At 37.5% G+C, this 21431-nt stretch overlaps 1 protein-coding gene across 1 annotated transcript in view; it reads right to left on the bottom strand.

Annotated features, from left to right (window-relative positions):
- The window catches only part of RXFP2 (relaxin family peptide receptor 2), a 66523-nt gene extending 50525 nt beyond the window's left edge, over positions 1 to 15998 (bottom strand). Inside the window, exon 1 of the mRNA XM_036831676.1 lies at positions 15956 to 15998. Within this exon, the coding sequence (XP_036687571.1) occupies positions 15956 to 15998 (43 nt within the window). The remainder of the gene's footprint in view (positions 1 to 15955) is intronic.
- Between the last annotated feature and the right edge of the window lie 5433 nt (positions 15999 to 21431).

Here is a 21431-nt window from a genome sequence, read left to right as displayed (position 1 = left end):
AATCACACAGGTAGATTTGAATCATCCCTCTGACCCCAGAGGCCCATTTTTAACCATCTTGCTCAGGGGAATCAGGAACCCGCATTTCAAGGAGCATAAGTCCTCTATGAGGATGAATTAAAAATAGTCTTCTTGTGCTGGGAAAGTAAGAGAAAATGAATGAGAGTTGAGCAACTGCTGGGTTGAATGAGAAAGCACAGAAAGGAAAGAGAATTAACATTTACAAAGTTACTGTATCTGTGGATAGGATGACCAAAGAAATTCCAGAATTTTAGATGCAAGAGACACTCTTTTAATTTTGAGAGAGTACTTTCCAGAAAATAAAGAGATGTGGGTGTTTTTGTAAATACTCTAGTAAAAATTTGGAAGTCATGTATTTTTTTAAAAAAAAGGGAGTATGGGTTGGACAGAAATAGGTGAGGGAGATTAAGAGGTACAAACTTCCAGCTGCAAAATAAATGAGTCAAGGGTATAAAATGTGAGTGGTGGGGGGGGAAAAAGGAGTGCAAGATGAAACTTCACAGAAACAGATTTAAGGAGAGCGTAGACTCAGGCAGAGAGTAGTGTAGTAGTCTACTCAGTATAGACTCATCATGACTAATAGAAGGGAACGAGGGCTGTTGGCAAAGTTTTCCTAACCGCACCACTGAAGGTGGCATCATGGCCAGGAATTTTCTTGGGTTGGGGGTTACGGGGCTTTTTAATACTGCAGAGGACCAGAGAATCAACCTTCGAGGAGCATCTTCTACTGCGTGCTGGGTGTTTCCTAATTATTTCACTTACTCCTAACAGCAACTTTGTGTTGTTGGTGTTATTATCCCCACGTAAAGATGAGGAATGAAGGCTGAGAATATGAAGGCACTTCTACTCTGGTTCTTGGGAAAACACCCTGGCGAGGTCTGGGCCCTCCAAGCAAATGCTGCCTTGCACTGAGGTGTTCTCCCACCAGACGGATCACCAGGCTCTCCTAAAGTCGGTGAAGGCTGGTGGCCTTCCTTGTGTAACGAATCATGCCGTTTGTAAAAGGGCAGGGGTTTGCTACAGGCACTAAAGCTATGTCTGAGTTACGGTGCATGCCAAGCTTTTAGTGATATTGTTAGAGAGGATGAGTAGGTTATTTGATTTTTTGAGCTTTAGTCCTTTAGTCATGATGACCCTCAAGATCCAGCAAACACATAAAAGCGCAGCATCTGGCCCTTTCCTGGGAACAGCCAGATGAAGCAGTGTCCGTTCTCCCATGGAAGCTGCTGCTGCATCCACTAGGCCTTCCTTGAGCGGCCAGTGTGGCCCTCGGATTCTTTTCTACCCACTGGATTTTTGTTTTTACAAAAGCAAGAACTATTTTCTCTGCTTCTGCTGCAGTGGTCGATGAATGATTTACTATGAGCAATTGGGCGTAAGACCAGTCAGGTCTGACTATTTTAGGAAAACTCTCTGCTGTGTGGCTCTGGGGTTTGGCTTGTTAAGCCTATTCACACAGGGAGAGGCATGCTGAGTCACAGATTGTAAAATCTCTTAACTTCCTATAAAGATTTCTACAGAGGGCAGATTTACAAAAACTAGCTGTCCTCCTGTGTTTGGAACATGAATAAGGGTCAGTATTTCTTAGTGTAGCAGCTTTAGAATTGTTTAAAATAGTAACTCACAGTTAGAAGTAAATTTGGTATCACATCACAGTCTGGTATACAAACTCACGCACACATACACACACACAGAAAGCAAAATTTCTTGAAATATTACTTACCTTTTACTACAGCGGATGAACTCTGATCATTGCTATTCTATCTTATTCAGTTGAAAAGTCATCACAAGTCACTAAGTTGATCTCACGGGCCACTAATGGCATGGGACCCGCTATTTTAAAATATTCATTAGTAATGAAGTCCTCTGGAGACCATCAGACCCAGATTGTAACTCTCTCTGCCACTCCCAAGCTGTGTGACTTCGAGCAAGCTGCTTAACCTCTTTAAACTTTAGTTTTCTCATATTTAAAATAGGGGTAATGATAATATCCCAGGAACCAGACAAGTTAGTGCTTGTGAAGTGCTGAAGAGTGCCTGGCCCACGGTAGACCCTTGGTTAATGTTGGCATACAGGCAATTTCAATGCAAAGTGAAAAAATAGGACTTTAATGGAAGGTTGCTGTGCCTTAGCATTGCATGATCTTTTTATATGACTTCTATGAAAGAAATAATAGGACTATAATAAAGTTTCTCCAACTTCTTCATGTTATTCTATTTTAAAAGCCATGTTGGGGCTTCCCTGGTGGCGCAGTGGTTGAGAGTCTGCCTGCCAATGCAGGGGACACGGGTTCGAGCCCTGGTCTGGGATGATCCCACATGCCGCGGAGCAACTGGGCCCGTGAGCCACAGTTTCTGAGCCTGCGCGTCTGGAGCCTGTGCTCCGCAACAGGAGAGGCCGCGATGGTGAGAGGCCCGTGCACCGCGATGAGGAGTGGCCCCCACTTGCCGCAGCTGGAGAAAGCCCTCGCGCAGAAACGAAGACCCAACACAGCCATAAATAATAACTAAATAACTAAATAAATAAACTCCCCCAAAAAAAGTTAAAAAAAAAAAAATTAAAAGCCATGTGACATATATGGTTTCTATTTTAAGCAGCCTCAAATCTCTTTTGAAAGCTGAAGAGGGGTTGTAAATGATTAAGCAACAAAAATGTCCTTACAACTTCCTAATAATATTTTTTATTGATCTAGAAGAGGTGATTACTCATTTGATTAAAGACAATTTTGAAACAGAACACTGAGGCTGTGTAAGATACTTTGAAGGTGGCATATTGTCTTCCATTATAGGGTCTTATCATGAAGATAACCTTGAGTTCTCTGAGGGCTGGACTCTACTAAATGTGCATCCTCACAGATGCAGACTCATTGCGAGGGAGACAAACAGTCAAGTGTCACAGACAAGAAGGATCAAGATTATTTCCTTTTCCCTGGGGAAAAAATGGGTTTCACCTAGCAAGTACGGGTGAAGGAAGCGGAGGAGAAAGACTGCCCATGTACAAACAGCACCTACCAACTGTATTTCCCAAAATTCTCCATTTTCACCCCAGAATGGAATATTCCTGAAAACAACTCAAGGTATAAATTTTATGTGGAAGGAAAATAAATAAATAAAATCTATTCCATACCTACCCCTTGCCTTCTGTATCCTAAATCCCAGTTGTCTAACCTAGTGCCTCGTACTTACTTGGTACTCAATAAAATTTTTTTAATGAACAAATGAATTAATGGGTCATTTAGGAATAAAAGAAGAGTTGAAGGAATAGCCCCTTTAAAAATGTAGAATTCCCATAGTTGCAGGGTAATGTTTTTATTTTGATGAGAAAGTATTTTTTAGTCTTTAAGGTATTTATCATTTATCATTCGGTTATTATACAATTTAGAAAATGATTAAGAATCCTTGCTGTATTTGGTGCATACTGAAAAAGAATCAATACCCATCTGTAGACAGCATATTATGCTGTCTATTCTTCCTGCCATCTGTGGAAGTGGAGATAGTTTTACTGAAACTCAGGGATTATAAAAACGGAGGATGCCTACATATAAGCTGTGCCAGTAGTTTCTGCAGCAGTTTCTAAGGGACCTGTGTCAAACACACGGCTGAGAGGAGGTCTGAACATATGAAAGAAAATTTCTCCATCATGGTCTTTCTCGTCTCTCTTCTGGTCAATGTTCTGGACATATCTGTGCAAAGGGATTCTAAAATGACTCCTTGATAGCTTTTGGAAACCAACTGACCGCTGCCTAAGAACATACTTTGTTGCCCACAAACCCTTTCCTTGTTGGGAAACTACTGGTGAGGATGATCTTACAGGTGCTCAGTTTGAGAATCTATGGAGGTGAGCAAGACCCTCTCCGCTTTCTCTGATTCTCTGCCAATGCTTGTCCTGCATGAAGCTGAAGAAAGCCTTTATCGTCTCAGCCTGGTTTTCTGGCTGAGACTCTCTCCACAGCCCTGCCAGGGATGAAGGTCCCACCACCCACAGGGAGCCCAGAGGATCCTAGCCAGTGAGGCCATTTCCCAGCGTGCAGTGCTCCTAGTGGAGTTCAATCCAGTTCGGATGCAGGGGAGCCTCTGCCATTTACTCTAAAGAGCCAGTTACTGCAGCACAGGAAGAAACATTCATTTAACATCTAGGAAATTTTAGCTGAGTGCGTACTACGTGCTACCTCAACAAGGCAGACAACGTCCATTCCCACCCGGAGCTCAGGTGGCAGGATCTCCAAGAGGGGCAGCAGCGCTACTCAGTGAAGCAAAGGTGAATCCAGGTCATTCACTGAGTCCACCTACTGGACGCCCCCCTCCTTCTGGGAAGAGTCTGAGCGCCACTAAAACCTCACCTTTCTAGGGCACCCAATTTATTATTTGTTTGAAGGAAACTAGTAAAGTCTGCCTTAAAAAGTGGTTATGTTGAGTGGAGGGAAATTACCCTCTTGGTGGTTGTTTTTTGAAGTTAGAAATCTTGTCCCTTTATGCTACTGTTCAGTCCTCCCAGCTTTGACAATATTGTGTGGCCGTATCAGTCAGTATGTGTAGAATTCAGATCCAGTTGCATGCACATTTACCCCAACTTCTTCCCATTTCAAAGATTCCTACCTTAACTGAGTTTCTCTAAGCCCCTATTTTCTGCAGTGTTCTTCTGAGACAAACCCACCACCTCTGACTGGTGAATGCCCTTCAGGATCCTACTCACAGATTTTCTGCAGAAACCATCACCCCATCTCCCTCTTCAGACTACTGCCCAATGTTTGGACAGATTTGGGGAAATGCTGCTTAACTATGTGGGACACAGTATAGGTTCAATACGTGTTGATTTAAATCGGAAAAAAAAAGAATTTTAAATTGCCAACATCATCCTCACCAGGGATGGATTTCCATCCTATGTCCCCCTTGGCTGGGTGCTTTTATGTGGGTCACAAACTGAACACCATGGTTCTTGGTGGGTTCTAAGGTATATGCAGGCACAAGAAAGATTTCTCTTCCCAAAACATCTCTTCTACTGACCAGTAAACTGCTTAAGCTTCATTTTAAGGGATGCATTCTTTTAGGTTCATATCTTGTCTTTTAGTATTTAAATTCCTATCTTGTTCTGCCATGAGTTTGAAAGACTGGCTTCTTCCTAAAATCTGCCTGTGTACAATGAACTCAGAGAATGAACACTGTGGTGGATGAAGGGAAGAAGAACATGGAAAGGGTGATTATGAAACAGACAGGGTGAAACCTGACAGAAACTTGGCATGGGAAATGTGGAGAGGAGAGAAGATGATAGCTTTTTCCTTTCACGTCTCTCTCTTCCAATTCCTCTCTGAGTGGTTGACTGCTCTCTCTCGAGGGACTTTCACTGGCTGTTCTTCTTGGTGGTAATTCTCTCAAATTCTAGTCAAATCAACTTACATATTTACCTGTATCCTAGGCTGCTGCATACGACTGGGCAGGATGTACCTCGCACAAGTATGGGGCACTGTTCACACAGCTGCTAGTGCTGAGCTGTGGCTACACAGTACAAGGCTGAGGCCCTGGATGCTTATTTTATGATGCACAAAGGTTGATGGGCTCCCTTCCTGCCCGTGGGAAAGCCTCCCGTCTGTGTTCTATATTCCACTTCATCGCCTCTTCTCAGAATCTCTCTCCATTATCTCCTTTCTCTCCTGTATTTCCAATATTCCTGTCTCTCCACTGGTTTTTCTGTTCACACTAATCTTATTCAATCATCTCCCATCTTCAAAATAAACAAATCAATCAACCAACTAACCAGTCAAGCAAGCAAGCAAGCAACCAACCAACCAACCAATCAACTAACCAACCCAAATCCTATTATAGTCACACTGGAACTGAGACACCCTTCTCTCTTCAAAGTTAAATTTCTCAGAAAAATCATACTAGCCAATGTTTCCACTTCCTCACCACCCTTTCTTTCTTCAGTTCACAGCATTCAGTCTTGGCCTTGCTGCTCCACTGAAACTCTTCCCACTGGAATCACTCATGTCCTCTTTGTTACTAACACCAGACATATTTTATAGTCTTCATTTTACTTAGTTCTCTGCAGCATTTGACACAGCCAACCACAGTCACCAGGTTGAAACCTTTTCTCCCTTGGCTTTGTGATGTCTCACTGCCCTGGTTTACTTCCTTCTTCTCCACGCTCTCTAAAGGCCCTGTTCAACATCCTGAATGTCACTGATATGCATTGGGTCAGAATCAAATCAATTAGAGAATTTAGAGGGACCTGCAAAGAGTTACTAGTATTTTAGTTTGTCAAACAAGAACATTAAAAAAACCTAAATTACCACTATTATAATAATGATTATAAAAAAAACAGTATTTTATTGCTAAAAATTTGAGAGAATATATGCACAGAAGAAAAGACAATCCTTTGAAAGGAATACATTTAGCTTTACAAAAAAACTAACTTATTTTTGCTCACGGACTGCTGAAACTTTCATTCCTGACAGCAGTGGCCTGGAACACAGTGTTTGGAACTATGTGTGAGAAAACCAAATCTGGCAAAGTTGACCAGAATTCTTCAGGGCAGTTAGCCCTCTGTTCTATAACTCACAAATATTTTCTCCCAGTTTGTCACTTGTCTTTAACTTTGCTTACAACAGAGGCTCCAGAGAGGAAACGATCTGATCCTGACTTTAAAATAACTATGCAAACTAAAAATAGAAAACATTCTATTTTTAGAATATTCTATATAAAATATTTAAATATTCTATAATAAAAACCCATAGCATATAATATACTTAATGGTAACTTTTTGAAGACGTTTAGTTTGAGGTTGGGATCAGGGCAGTGATGTCCATCATTACTTCATCTTTTCAAGGCTGTCGCGGAGGACTTAGCAAATGTAGTGAGGCAAGGCAAGCAAATCAATCATATACAAGTTGTGAGAAATAAAACTGTCATCATTCATGAATGATATGAGGGTGAACATAAAAAATCCAAAATAATAAATTATTAGTGCTATAGAGTTTATCAAGGTTTCTGTAAAATCAATTTAATTTCTATATATCATCTACAAACAATTAGAAAGTGAAATGTTTAAAAAATATTTTTACTATAGCATCAACTGTGTCATATTTAGGAATACATTGAACAAAAGCCTGCAAGACATTTATGTAAAGTATATAAAATTATTGATAGACATTAAAGACCTAAATAAATGGAGTTAATGCTCTCAAACTGGGGAATTCCCTGGGGGTCCAATGGTAAAGAATCCGCCTTCCAATGCAGGGGACACGGGTTCGATCCCTGGTCGGGGAACTAAGATCCCACATGCCACCGGGGCAACTAAGCCCGAGTGCCACAACTACTGAGCTCGCGTGCCTCAATGAGACAGCCGTGTGCCACAAACTACAGAGCCTATGTGCCCTGGAGCCCACGTGCCACGACTAGAGAGAAAATCTGCATGCCACAACTAGAGAGAAGCCCAAGCACCACAACGAAGATCCCATGTGCCGCAACTAAGACCCGACACGGCCAAAAAAATAAAGAAAATAAATAAATAAAAATAAATAAATATTGTTTTAAAAACAGCTTTATATATATATAATTGAAAAGCTGACATTTAAAAAAAAAGACCTAAATAAATGGAGTTAATTCTTTTCTCAAATTGATCTATGGGTTCACAGCAATTCCAATAAGAATCCAGGAGTGTACATGTATAGGTATGTGTGCGTAGAAACGGATAAGCTGTTTCTCCAAGGCATATGGTGACGATAAAGGACGGGAGGAACTAGCTGTGTCTTGAAGAAGGAACACAAGGTGAGAGAACTGTTTACCTGTATATCAGGACTTATGATAATGATACAATAATTCAGAAAGTTCAGAAAAATACAGATACACACGGACATTTGATTTAGGACCAAGTGGCACTGCAGAGCAGTAGTGGGGGTTAGTCACCTCTAAGTAGATTATGGATCTAAAGATTAAAGGTGAAACAATAGTTTCTGGAAGATAATATAGGAGAAAAGACTTATCACTTTAGGGTAGGATTTTAAGGGAAAAAACAAAACAAAACAAAAAATGAAAGCATTAATCATAAAAGATAGCTAAATTAGACTATATTAAAATTCAGAACTTCTGTTAACCCAAAAATAAAAATAAAACAAAGTCACCATTAAGAATATGTAGAGGCAAGCCTCAGAGTAGAAGATGTTTGCAAAAAGTTTTGTAATTAGGAGAGAGAGAAAGAGAGAGAGAGGTCAGTCCTACAAATTAATAAGGAAAAGATAAACAGTAAATAGAAAAATGGGCGAGACTTGAACAGACACTAAACAAAAGAGGACATCCAAATGGCCAAAAACATCTGAAAAGGAATAAATCTAATTAGTAGTCAGGGAAATGCAAATCACCATATGCAAAAACAAATGACCAGTATGGTTACGTATGATTTAAAAAACTACCAATAATACACTGGTGAGAATGTCAAGCTATGCAAACTCTCCTGCACTGATAGAAGTGTTAACTGGAACAACTGCTTTGGAAAACAGTTTGTCATTATCTACTAAACTTGACGATTGAGAACCTTATGAGTCAGCAGGTTTAGTTCTCGGTACATGCCCATAGAAATGCATGCACATGTGCACCAAGAGACTCAGACAGACGGCAATATTCACAGAAGCATTATTTATAATAGCCCCAAACTGGAAACAAAACAAACGTCCTTGAAAAAAATAAAGTGGATAAAAATTGTGGTATATTTATCAATGGTATACTATATAGTATTGAAAATGAAAAGTCATTCAAAGTGATTTCAGATCAAGCATAGCCAGTGAGCAGTTCTCCTTTACTTTTTTTTTTTTAACATCTTTATTGGAGTATAATTGCTTTACAATGGTGTGTTAGTTTCTGCTTTGTAACAAAGTGAATCAGCTATACATATACATATATCCCCATATCTCCTCCCTCTTGCGTCTCCCTCCCACCCTCCCTATCCCACCCCTCTAGGTGGTCACAAAGCACCGAGCTGATCTCCCCGTGCTATGTGGCTGCTTCCCACTAGCTATCTATTTTACATTTGGTAGTGTATATATGTCCATGCCACTCTCTCACTTCGTACCACCTTACCCTTCCCACTCCCTGTGTCCTCAAGTCCATTCTCTACATCTGCGTCTTTATTCCTGTCCTGTCCCTAGGTTCATCAGAACCACATTTTTTTTTTTTAGATTCCATATATATGTGTTAGCATACGGTATTTGTTTTTCTCTTTCTGACTTACTTCACTCTATATGACAGACCCTAGGTCCATCCACCTCACTAAATATGACTCAATTTTGTTTCTTTTATGGCTGAGTAATATTCCATTGTATATATGTGCCACATCTTCTTTATCCATTCATCCAATGATGGACACTTAGGTTGCTTCCACGTCCTGGCTATTGGAAATAGAGCTGCAATGAACATTGTGGTACATGACTCTTTTTGAATTATGGTTTCCTCAGGGTATATACCCAGTAGTGGGATTGCTGGGTCATATGGTAGTTCTATTTTTAGTTTTTTAAGGAACCTCCATCCTCTTCTCCATAGTGGCTGTATCAATTTACATTCCCACCAACAGTGCAAGAGGGTTCCCTTTTCTCCACACCCTCTCTAGCATTTACTGTTTGTAGATTTTTTGATGATGGCCATTCAGACTGGTGTGAGGTGATATCTCATTGTAGTTTTGATTTGCATTTCTCTAATGATTAGTGATGTTGAGCATCCTTTCATGTGTTTGTTGGCAATCTGTATATCTTCTTGGAGAAATGTCTATTTAGGTCTTCTGCCCATTTTTGGACTGGGCTGTTTTTTCGATATTGAGCTGCATGAGCTGCTTGTAAATTTTGGAGATTAATCCTTTGTCAGTTGCTTCATTTGCAAATATTTTCTCCCATTCTGAGGATTGTCTTTTCGTGTTGTTTTCCTTTGCTGTGCAAAAGCTTTTAAGTTTCATTAGGTCCCATTTGTTTATTTTTGTTTTTATTTCCATTTCTCTAGGAGGTGGGTCAAAAAGGATCTTGCTGTGATATATGTCACAGAGTGTTCTGCCTATGTTTTCCTCTAAGAGTTTTATAGTGTCTGGCCTTACATTTAGGTCTTTAATCCATTTTGAGTTTATTTTTGTGTATGGTGCTAGGGAGTGTTCTAATTTCATTCTTTTACATGTAGCTGTCCAGTTTTCCCAGCACCACTTACTGAAGAGGCTGTCTTTTCTCCATTGTATATTCTTGCCTCCTTTGTCAAAAATAAGGTGACCATATGTGCATGGGTTTATCTCTGGGCTTTCTATCCTGTTCCATTGATTTATATTTCTGTTTTTGTGCCAGTACCATACTGTCTTGATTATGGTAGTTTTGTAATATAGTCTGAAGTCTGGGAGCCTGATTCCTCCAGCTCCGTTTTTCTTTCTCAAGATTGCTTTGGCTATTCGTGGTCTTTTGTGTTTCCATACAAATTGTGAAATTTTTGGTTCTAGTTCTGTGAAAAATGCCAGTGGTAGTTTGACAAAGATTGCATTGAATCTGTAGATTGCTTTGGGTAGTAGTCATTTTCACAATGTTGATTCTTCCAATCCAAGAACATGGTATATCTCTCCCTCTGTTTGTATCATCTTTAATTTCTTGTGTACTCAGCAAAACCATTGTGTCGTTGGTTTACTAATTTCTTATTTCTTAAGGAGGGAGTGGTAATTAGCATCAAGACTACTTTATAGGTAAACTTATGTATTAATTATACTTTTTTGAATTTTACTGTCCATTGAGTCAGTATATTGATCATTAGATCAGCTATTCCCTTGCCGAATACTTAATTTGTCCTTATAACCCCCAAAATTGAAAAAAGAAGACTTTTCAGGTAGTATTAACATGTCAAATAATCCAAGTGAATCCAATTAGCAATCCTGGTATGCACAAAGAGTATAACAAGGAATTAGCCTCCCTTACAGAAAAAAAAGCCTACTCATATTTTGATGTGCTAACTGCAATACCAGTGTTTCCAGAGGTGTGACCTATGGGGCAGATTCATCAGACCACCTAGAATGCTTCTTAAATGTACAGAGTCCCACACCCCACCCTAGACTTATCAAATCTATGGGGGGGCTAGAGTCCTAGAATCTATTTCTTTACCATCATCACAAGTGATTCTTAGCAATTCAATAATTGCACCGATGTTTGGCTATGGCTGAGAGGTTCTCTGGTATGCTGAAGGTCAAAGGCTTCAGAGGATCAGGGCTGTGACTTGAACACAGGTCGGCTCACCCCTAAATCTAGCATCCTTGCCACTCTGCTACCTCTCCTATCCTAACCCCTTCCGCTGTGTAACACTGTACTTCATGATTTCAAATCTCTGGTGTGTATGCCCTTTCATGTCCAATCTCTGATTAAGCAAAATCTGAAGAATTAAAAACTACCTTCTTTTCTGAGCTTTGGGTCAAAGATGATCTATTGTGAGCAAATCCTGAATATGCTTCCCACAACATTTAGTTTTCCAAAGATAGAGAAGACTGTTACTATGTTTTTTCACTGAAATATTTAGTTTATTGAAGAGAGAATCTCCACAGAACATGAACAGAGAAAAAGCTGCTGTTGTGAGAGGAGCTAAGCCTACTTGGTTGACAGGAGCCTAGATTGGATGAGCAGTTAGATCTGGCTCCCATGCCTGTTTGAGAAAGTGGCTGAATGCAGCCTGACCAGCACAGGCTGGGACCTACATGAAGCTACCTGCTGGGACAGAGCCCCTAACAATGCATGGGGGATGAAATGCCTCTGCTGACCACCTAAGGTTGTGATTTGAATATTGCCCCTTGCCCATGGCCAGTAGGGAAAGCAGTGGTGGTATCTCTGCAAACTGAGCATGAGATTTGGAACTGGATCACCCACAAGGTAAAATCCCTGAGATACTCATAAACTACGGCTCAGAACTGAACACTCCAATGGACTCTGTTGAGGCAATTCTGAGACCACTCATAGGGAGACATGTGCAGGAGAAAAATCCCTCCAACTTCATGAAAATGTCCAGGCCTCCAAAAAAGAAAGAATTCATACCTGGGGAACTGGGAGATAACATTATCTTCCCCTTATCAAACATATTCTATTAACACAGAACTTCCCTGGGCAAAAAACAAAAAAGAAAGTGATATACCACTGATGAGAACAATATTTATTGCAAGCTTAGTTTTTTTCTATACATACACAACATCTAGAATTATAGGGATGAAGAATTGATGCATGTGAACAAAGCACTTTAAAATGTTTCCTCTAATTCCACTATGATTTCTTTTTAATTCATTAATTAATTTTTGGCTGTGGTGGATCTTCGTTGCTGTGAATGGGCTTTTTCTAGTTGTGGCGAGCAGGGGCCACCCCTCGTTGCAGTGCGCGGGCTTCTTATTGCAGTGGCTTCTCCCGTTGCGGAGCATGGGCTCTAGGTGCACAGGCTTCAGTAGTTGTGGCGCGCAGGCTCAGTACTTGTGGCACACAGGCTCTAGAGCGCAGGCTCAGGAGTTGTGGCGCACGGGCTTAGTTGCTCTGCAGCATGTGGGCTCTTCCCCGACCAGGGCTCGAACCCATGTCCTCCGCGCTGGCAGGCGGACTCTTAACCACTGCACCACCAGGGAAGCCCTCCACTATGACTTCTTATATAAACCAAGCACATTCATTTTGCCTGATGAATGGTAAGTTACATTTTTACCAAACAAGGAAACCAAGCTGTTTTGGGTTCTCAAACATATATATACTCCTAAAAAGTCTGTGCATTTATCATCATATAACTATGTACACAAAAACTATTCTTAGTTAATTGAATTTTATTCAAGCCACAATTTCTTAGGACGAATGTGCCATTTTTCAACATCAGTTTATTTGAAGCAACATCCCCATTTTCGTCTTTAAAATTCAGGTGACAGCCAATTTTGTCACTTCAAGTGAGAGTCCTTAAAACTCTTTTATTGCATCTGGTCATATTCATTCACAGTAAGATGAACAAATGAATAAACATCTGTTGTGAGATGTATTTAGTTAGTGCCTTTAAAGATAACTTATCTCAAATGGCCTTAACTTCTGGGTTTCTGATATTTTTCCTCTTCCCTCACAGCAGGCTCCATTCAGCCCTGAAGCAGGTGAGTTTCTTTTTCATTAGTGGTGCTGCTTTAGCCTCTCGGTATGACTGTCTTGCAATATAATTGATTTTCACAGCTATCGGCAGCATGGATATAATTGTGTGAAATTAAAATTTAGTTCAGAAACGTTTTCTTAAGTCACAGCATCCAAGTCGAACTGACGTTACTGAGAAAGGACCAAGATGAGATTTGAACTAGTCCATTAGGGGGCAGTCAAATACTGTTCACGTCCAAATGCTGCTCTAGCCCTGCTTTTGATGACTACCTTTTTCAAGGTTAGTAAATTATTTGAATAAGTAGCAACTGGTAGTTATCCAGTAGCATTCTCAACACTTCACGCTTTCAGTTTCCCATATAAGCCCATGTTTTTTGGTTTGCAATATTGTTCATAATTAGTCCATAAAAAACTTTTTTTTGGAGGGAGTTTGAAGCTGGTTGACAAGGACACCCAGTGAATAAATGGATGATAAAATACATGAAAAAAGTGATAATAAGACATGTTATCTTTACTTATCAATTAATGTCTGTAGCTTAAGATGGTTGTATCATTTATTCATTAGGCATGCAAGGGTGATCATGGCCAGAAGAGAAAAGACAATCATATAATTGTTAACTTTTCCCTTTGTTTAGATCTGGTCTAAGAATCTATCACAAATATTCATTTAAATTTAAGAAGCAATTTTTACTCTTACATAATTCTAAATGACTTTTCTTTGTTTATGATAAAGAGCCTTACTGCTTTAACTGTGTAATTTTAACTGCTTTAACTAATTTAACTCTAATTTTATTGTGAAAAAGAAAGAAGTTTTGTTAATATATATAGCAAATTATTATTATTTTTATAAGTAGGAATAAGATATCAAAGCATTGGTTAACATATCTAACTTTGAAAATAAATGATTTTAAATATAAATTATCAATTGAAAATAATATAAAATTAGAAAGTAAAAATTTCCAGGGAATTACAATTAAATATCAGATTGATACTATGGATTTTAAATATGACATTTACTTAGAAATTAAAAAAATCATGTTTAAAGTTTCTTTCCTTCTTTTTTTAAAGAACACCATTACACATTGTGGTAAATCTTAAAACATTATTTTAGTAATAGATATTTTTCTTCTCATAAAGATTTTGTTTTTCTAAGGCAAATCAATTAGATGCATTACCATAAGCAAAAGCAGTTAAAACTGGTTAACTATAGTTACAGTCTTGTACATTAAAGAATTTTTTAAGGGCATAGATAACCTCTATGAAGTGTGTTGAATCCAAGAACCTATTTTGTAACTGTCTGTCCTTAAAAATCAAAAAAAATTGAATATTATAAATGTGCATAGGGCATGAACTTCTGAGGGAAGAAGACCTTATATCAAGAGTAGACTGCTTTCGGGCTTCCCTGGTGGCACAGTGGTTGAGAATCTGCCTGCTAATGCAGGGCACACGGGTTCGAGCCCTGGTCTGGGAAGATCCCACATGCCGCGGAGCAACTGGGCACGCGAGCCACAATTACTGAGCCTGCGCGTCTGGAGCCTGTGCTCCGCAACAAGTGAGGCCGCGATAGTGAGAGGCCCGCGCACCGCGATGAAGAGTGGCCCCCACTTGCCGCAACTAGAGAAAGCCCTCGCACAGAAACAAAGACCCAACACAGCCAAAAATAAATAAATAAATAAATAAATAAAAGATTTAAAAAAAAAAGAATAGACTGCTTTCTACAACTGTATTACATGCAAAATGAGTTCATATATCGTTTCTCCTTAGATAACACTTTTCATGTAAGAAAGATTAAAATATAAGACAAAAATCATGTTACATGTATTAAAATATTTTAAAATAATCTGAAACAAAGTTTTAGTATTTCAAATTCAAACTAAAATTTAAATATTAAAAAATCTTTTATCTGTTAGAAGTTCTTAAATAACTGCTCATAAATACTGCATTTTATTTCAATATTTAAAATAGTCAGTTGACTTCATTTAATAAAATTAAACATTTTAAAAACCTAAAACGAATTTCTCAGAAAAGAAAAATAATTTTGAATTCTAACTTTAGTCTCAGAGGTTTATCAAAAGTTTTTAAGAAAGACTATGAACTTAAATACATTTTAAAATAATAATAATAAACCCAATGTGCCTTGGGTATGATGAATAGATTATTTACAAGTGTACATGCTCATAACAAAACAAGTCTATATTTTTCTTTAAAACCAGGGGAAGATTAAATTTTATTTTATTTTTCAGCTTTACAATAAAAATACTGCCAACTTGAAAATGAGCAGTTTGGCTAAAATGAAAAGTTTAAAAATAAAAAACAGAAAATAGAATTATATGAATAGGTAACTTTTGTCCATTTTTAATTATTTTATTTTACATAGGTTTGCTCTTAGGGAGAGATACTGATTTTTAGATTTGTCTTTGGCTTTGCAGTTCCCAGTTTAACTATGTTAACAATGAAACATAGCAACTAACAATTATATAAAATTTATGAACAGATTTCAACAGGTTGAAATTTCATAAGGCAAAATTTTAAGTTATTAATTGTCATACATTTTTTCAAATACTAAAAAAAATTTCTCCATTATAATTGATTTCTTCAACATTGTTTTTTAAAGCTATCTTATTACAATTTTAACAACATTTAAAGGCAAGTTTCCATGAAAAATTTGTTGCATCTAGAAATTGCTAGGATGGGACTATAGGCAACTAGTGATAATGACAATGCAAACTGGATGTCTGTTTATCAAACACTGCAATGAGTGTATCATAAATATGATAGAACCAAGTAGAAGTATTCTGTTCTTTCGGAATTGCACTCATTCAAGCAAGAAAGCAGTAGCCTTACCTTTGACATCCATCAGAACGATGAAATGAAGTAGAAGGAACATTGCAATCAATCTGCGGCTGAAGAGACGCTTAATACCAGAAAAATAACAATGGGTTCACAGCAATTGAGTTATTAGATGTATGCTCCTTAACCTCAGAAGGAGTTCTGATATAGTAACTTCAGTGCCTCCCCTGTGTCTGAGCATGCTCAACAGCTAGAACTTTACTGGCACGAGAGGAGACGGTCTTTGTCACTATGCAGCCTATCTTTTTCATTCTTTCTTTTTTGGTTTCATTTTATTTTAAATCTACAGTTGTATTCTTGGTCATTAATTCATTATAGTACGTACAGAGAGACATATATAAGACTCTGGTATTATTAGGTAAGAAACATTTTTAAAAATCACTCTAAAAATATGTTCCCCTTAGAGCATGTAGTACAATTTGCTCTTAATTTAAATCCAAACGTATACAGAAATTCTCAAATAGAAAGGGATATAGATTTACACTGAAAAGGTGATGAAACTCTTTTCAAGCATATTTTTCATGCAATAAAAAAGTGACAAAAAAACTACTCACTGGCAAATACATGAAGAACTCCTACTTCCATTCAAATGCACTTAAATGTTTTCAAATGACATACAGAAAGTAATAATTAAATATACAGCCCTGTGTTTAATAGTCACTTACTGTAAGACATTCACACAATATTTTAAAGTTCATTTACCTCCTCTATAATCATATTCTTTTTTTTTTTTTTAAACATCTTTATTGAAGTATAATTGCCTTACAATGGTGTGTTAGCTTCTGCTTTATAACAAAGTGAATCAGTTATACATATACAATATGTTCCCATTTCTCTTCCCTCTTGCATCTCCCTCCCTCATATTCTTTTTTTAAAATGGATAATTTTATTCTTGCTTTCAATCCCATGTTGCATACCTATTAGAAAATATTAATTATAATTCAGTTCTTACATCCTGAAAGCAGCTTTTAAAACAGCATAGTTAGTGCAAGTTAAAGTATAGAAAGGGACTTTGGTTGTAGGATTCAGTTGATCCTAGTGTAATGATAGTCTACAAAAGGACATTGTAGAATTTCGTTGTCTATGAAATTCTGAGAAATGTCTATGTAGACATATGAAACATTTTGTAGTTCTGATTTGGACATAGGATTTTGTAAGGGAATGATACAGATTCTCTTATATGTTGTTATTAATCATAATAACACTGAAACAACACTGAAAAACTATCCTGTGACAAATGGCTATTGTCATCACAAATCATAAGAGATGGGGTTTTCATTGCTCTTTCTTTCATTCCAGCCTTTGATAAAGATTCAAAGGGAATTTCAAATAGAAAATACTTTACTTATCACATAATGTAGTTAGTTCTTTTCTCTTTTAAGAAGTGAGCTAAATTCCCTAAGACTTTTTCCAGATACATTTAGATGTGTTCTCATCTTATTTTTTCAAACCAAAAGAGAGAGCAACAAAGAAAATAAAGGAAAAACAATGAAAAGAAGTATTTCAAGGTTTTTTCTTATATTTCAAGCACTTTTTTTTCTTCATTAACCTCGAGGTCTTTTTAGATAAAATTTGCCTTAGTTCATGTAAAAAAAATTCAGAGTGATCAGTTTTTCTTACATTTTGTGTTCTACTAACAAGATGATGGGTGCTAGTTTCTGGTACTGAAACTTTGAGCATGAATTTTTAAGTGCAATTAAATACCATGAATTGCCCATCACAAGTCTATTTGAAGTTTAAATATATACTCCATGAAAACACAATTTTTGGAGAAAGAAGAAATGTCAAGATTTCAAAGAACTTAATTTCGACTTCTTCGTGAATATTAAGCCTTAGAAACAGATTTAAATTGTTAAAAAGCTGAATCACCATCCCTTTGTGTTAAGCTTTTCAAAGTTAATCTCTGAAATATTAACATGAAAAATTCAGAACTCCATAATTATAAATAATAGTTAAGAACATGTTAGGCTCATTCATTATTGGTTTCCAAAGACAGAGAGTGCAAGTACTGAAACGTGTTTCATTTAATATGTTTTAACTTTGATTTACTTAGTATGAGTATCCAGCATTTTGAACTGAAACCCAAATGGTTGAAATGTACACAAGGATATAATATATGTATTTAAATAAGGGTGAATGGATTTACTCTTTCCTTGGAGACACAGTTGGCAAGGAAGCTCCAGAGAGTGTTTTCATGCAGAGCTGAGAGGAAGACTTGTACAAACTGATTCATCCCTGGATATTAACTTCAAATTTGCACAAATGTATTTTATTGATCCTTGCCTGAATCAGTTTATTCCTTCATTCCAATCTCCTGTGGGTAGCACTCATATTTTTGGCAATAACAGTATAAAAGCTCATATAAATATAGTATTTAATAAATAGCATAATTCAATATAATTCTCGCTAATTCAAGGGAATTTATTTACTGACAGGACTAATTACCTAGTTTAATAGTTGGGGGGTGGGGTTGGCAGAGAGGTAGGGGCATTTTCTTAGCCTCTACTGTAACTTTTATTCACATCTTAGAAGCCATTGTTACATATAAAGTTCTGAAATCCAGAACATAATTTAAATATGGTCAGAAAACCCTGATATTAACTCACTTTCAGAAGTGTGTGATTGTTTTTCATATAAGCTATAATTTACTATCTTGCTAAATCAGTATTTTCAATCAAGATATTTGCTAAACACTCACACTGTATAGGCTTGTTAAATGCCTCTTATTTCCACAGTCTCTAGTCTTTCATTCACAAAACCTATTCATTAGCTGTTTAGTATCACTTTCTGTTTTGAGGGAAAGGACATAGGATAGTCAATGAAGGAATTATATTAATAGATAAGATTTTTCCCCAAAAAGATAAATTATAGAATAATAAATATAAGAATCCCACGCTCATGATATTAGGCCAACAATGGCAATGTTCACTTGAATAGCCTCCATATACGAAGTTATAGTAAAACATTAGATATTCAGCTATACCAGCTAAGTATTTGTGATTATAATTATGTTAGCCTTTCTTCATGAGATTACATCATTAACTTGTCATTCAGTAAGACTGATATTTTGAGTAACTTTTTCAGCAATGGTAGCAGACTTATTTGCACTCTGTAGACAGAGCAAACCTAACTGAATCACATAATCTCATTAGCATAGAGTGTCAGTCAATTAAGCAAACCAGTCCTGATATAGGGTCCATTTTGAGAAGGGAAGTCTCAGTTAGGTGTTCTAACTCTGATATTTTACATTTAAAATAATTTAAGTCATGCTCCATTTATCTGGGAATTTCAACTCTTGGCAAGCTCAGTGATTAGGAGTATAGCTACAAACCCAGAGTAAAAAATATCACTGAGACATCCACTCCTGGCAGGATGGTAGATTAGATACTCTGAAAAGCCTTCTTGCTTGAAAATAACAGCTCCTGCATAAAACAATTTTCACTGCATTTCTGGAGTGTTAAAAATGAGAAGAATTAAGTCTAAAGGAAAAGCACAAGACAAAACAAAAACAAAATGCTGAAACAGCAATGCAGAACAGAAACAAGTAAACAGTAAACAAACATAAAAGGCAAGACGTGCCTGCAAACAAATGCAGATATCAACTTTTAGACCAACTTCCAGACCAAGCTTGTGTCGGTGGCAAGGTCTCAGGGCTCAGCCTCAGCCTCCTCAGAGGATTAAGCTGAGCAATGTCAAAGAGGCACCCTGTAGCACCGTGAAATAGACACATAAACTCTGTAGAAAACATCCTTAATTTAGTTCCTTAGGGTCTACCCAGATTAACATCAACCAAATATAGGCTCATTATCAAAGATCAACCAAGCACACTTGGGTGACACTTAGCAGAAATAAAAGCAATGGATTTAGAACCCCAAGAACTTCAAATATTGAAATTATCAGTTATGGAATATAAAATGTTTACAGGAAGAAACACATGGAATCACAAAAGTGAGTAAGAAATAAGAAACCATTCAAAAGAACCAAAGAGAATTTTTAGACACGAACAACATATTTGTGGAACTTAAGAACTCAATGGATGGGTAAAAGTAGTCATTAAGACATAGTTGAGAAAAAAAGTTGTAGATTGGAATAAAGAGGTAAAGAAATTATCCAGAATGTAGTACAGATAAACAGGGAATGAACAAAATTAAAGAAGAGTTAGGAGGAAAGAGTGAAAAGTTTCAACATACAGCTAATTAGAGTCCCAGAAGGAGTGAACTGTGAGAGTAAGGAAGAGAGAATATTTGGGGGAGATCATGACTAAGAATTTTCTAGAAATGATAAAATATAATATTTACAGATATAGGAAGAACAATTTCTAGTAGGCAGTGCAAATAAAAATAAATCCACATCTGGACATTTGGTGTTGAAATTGGGTAATATCAAATATACAGAGAAGGCTTTAAAGGAAAGCAGAGAGAAAAAACAGGTGAGCTACAAAGGTAAAACTAGAATACTAGCAGATTTCTCAGCAACAATGATGGAAGCCAGAATAGGTGCAATAGCATTTAAATTCTGGGAGAAAATGACTGGCAACTAAAAACTGTGTTCCTAGGAAAACTATATTTTAAAGGGAGCAAAAGATATATTAAAAAGTTAAGTAAGAACCCAAATGAAGGATAAAGATAAGAAGTTAAATGGCCTTTCAGGGAAGGGAACAATCTGAGATGCAAAGACCATTAGATGAAACCTGTGCTCTGCATATCTTGAACATAACGGATTGAGAGATTAAGAAGTCATGTCAGCTATTCTCACAGAGGTATTAAGATACTCTCAAGTCAGGCTGATGGCAGAAGGAAGTAAAGCAGATTCTTGTACCTGAGTGAGACTGAGAGAATACTGCCCACACAAACATGGCCAGACCAAAAAGAGGGTAGTTACTCAAAAAGCATATGAGAGCTATTATGGTACATTAGATTAGCATTGCTGATTATTCCACTTGCTGCCAAAGGATTATGCACTCCCACTTTTTGCCATGTGACTTGGCAGTACCTCTTATAGGTAGTGTATATTTCTCTGCTGCATCGACTTTTGCCTTTGTCGTGAGACTGATTTTGACCAATTAAATGTGACTAGATGTAGCATGTGCCACGTTCCAGCAGAGGCTTTAAATGTGCTTGTGTGGTGTGGCTTGGTTCCCCCCCACACTCCCTAGCCAGAACGAGAGTCACGTGCAGCATGCTTGAACCTGAGTCCAGCCAAGCCCAGAAGAGCCACAGAGGACCCACAGACCCGTGGGCAAGGCATACATGTTTATTGTTGTAAGCCACTGAGATTTCTGTTTTATTGCTGCTGTTTTGGTTGCCACAACAAACCCTGACTCAGACAGATGGATCTGGAAGTCATTGGTCCTGATCTTAGTTTTTCAGGACAAAAACTGAGGATATTGGGTTAGCAGCATGTGCTACGTATATTAAGTAAATTAGTGCACAAATTCCATTTTTATTTGAAGAAATTTTCTTCTTTTGGA

Source organism: Balaenoptera musculus, chromosome 18, assembly GCF_009873245.2.
Source record: "Balaenoptera musculus isolate JJ_BM4_2016_0621 chromosome 18, mBalMus1.pri.v3, whole genome shotgun sequence".
Classification (NCBI taxonomy): Eukaryota; Metazoa; Chordata; class Mammalia; order Artiodactyla; family Balaenopteridae; genus Balaenoptera; species Balaenoptera musculus.
This window is presented reverse-complemented; position numbering and strand designations above follow the sequence as displayed.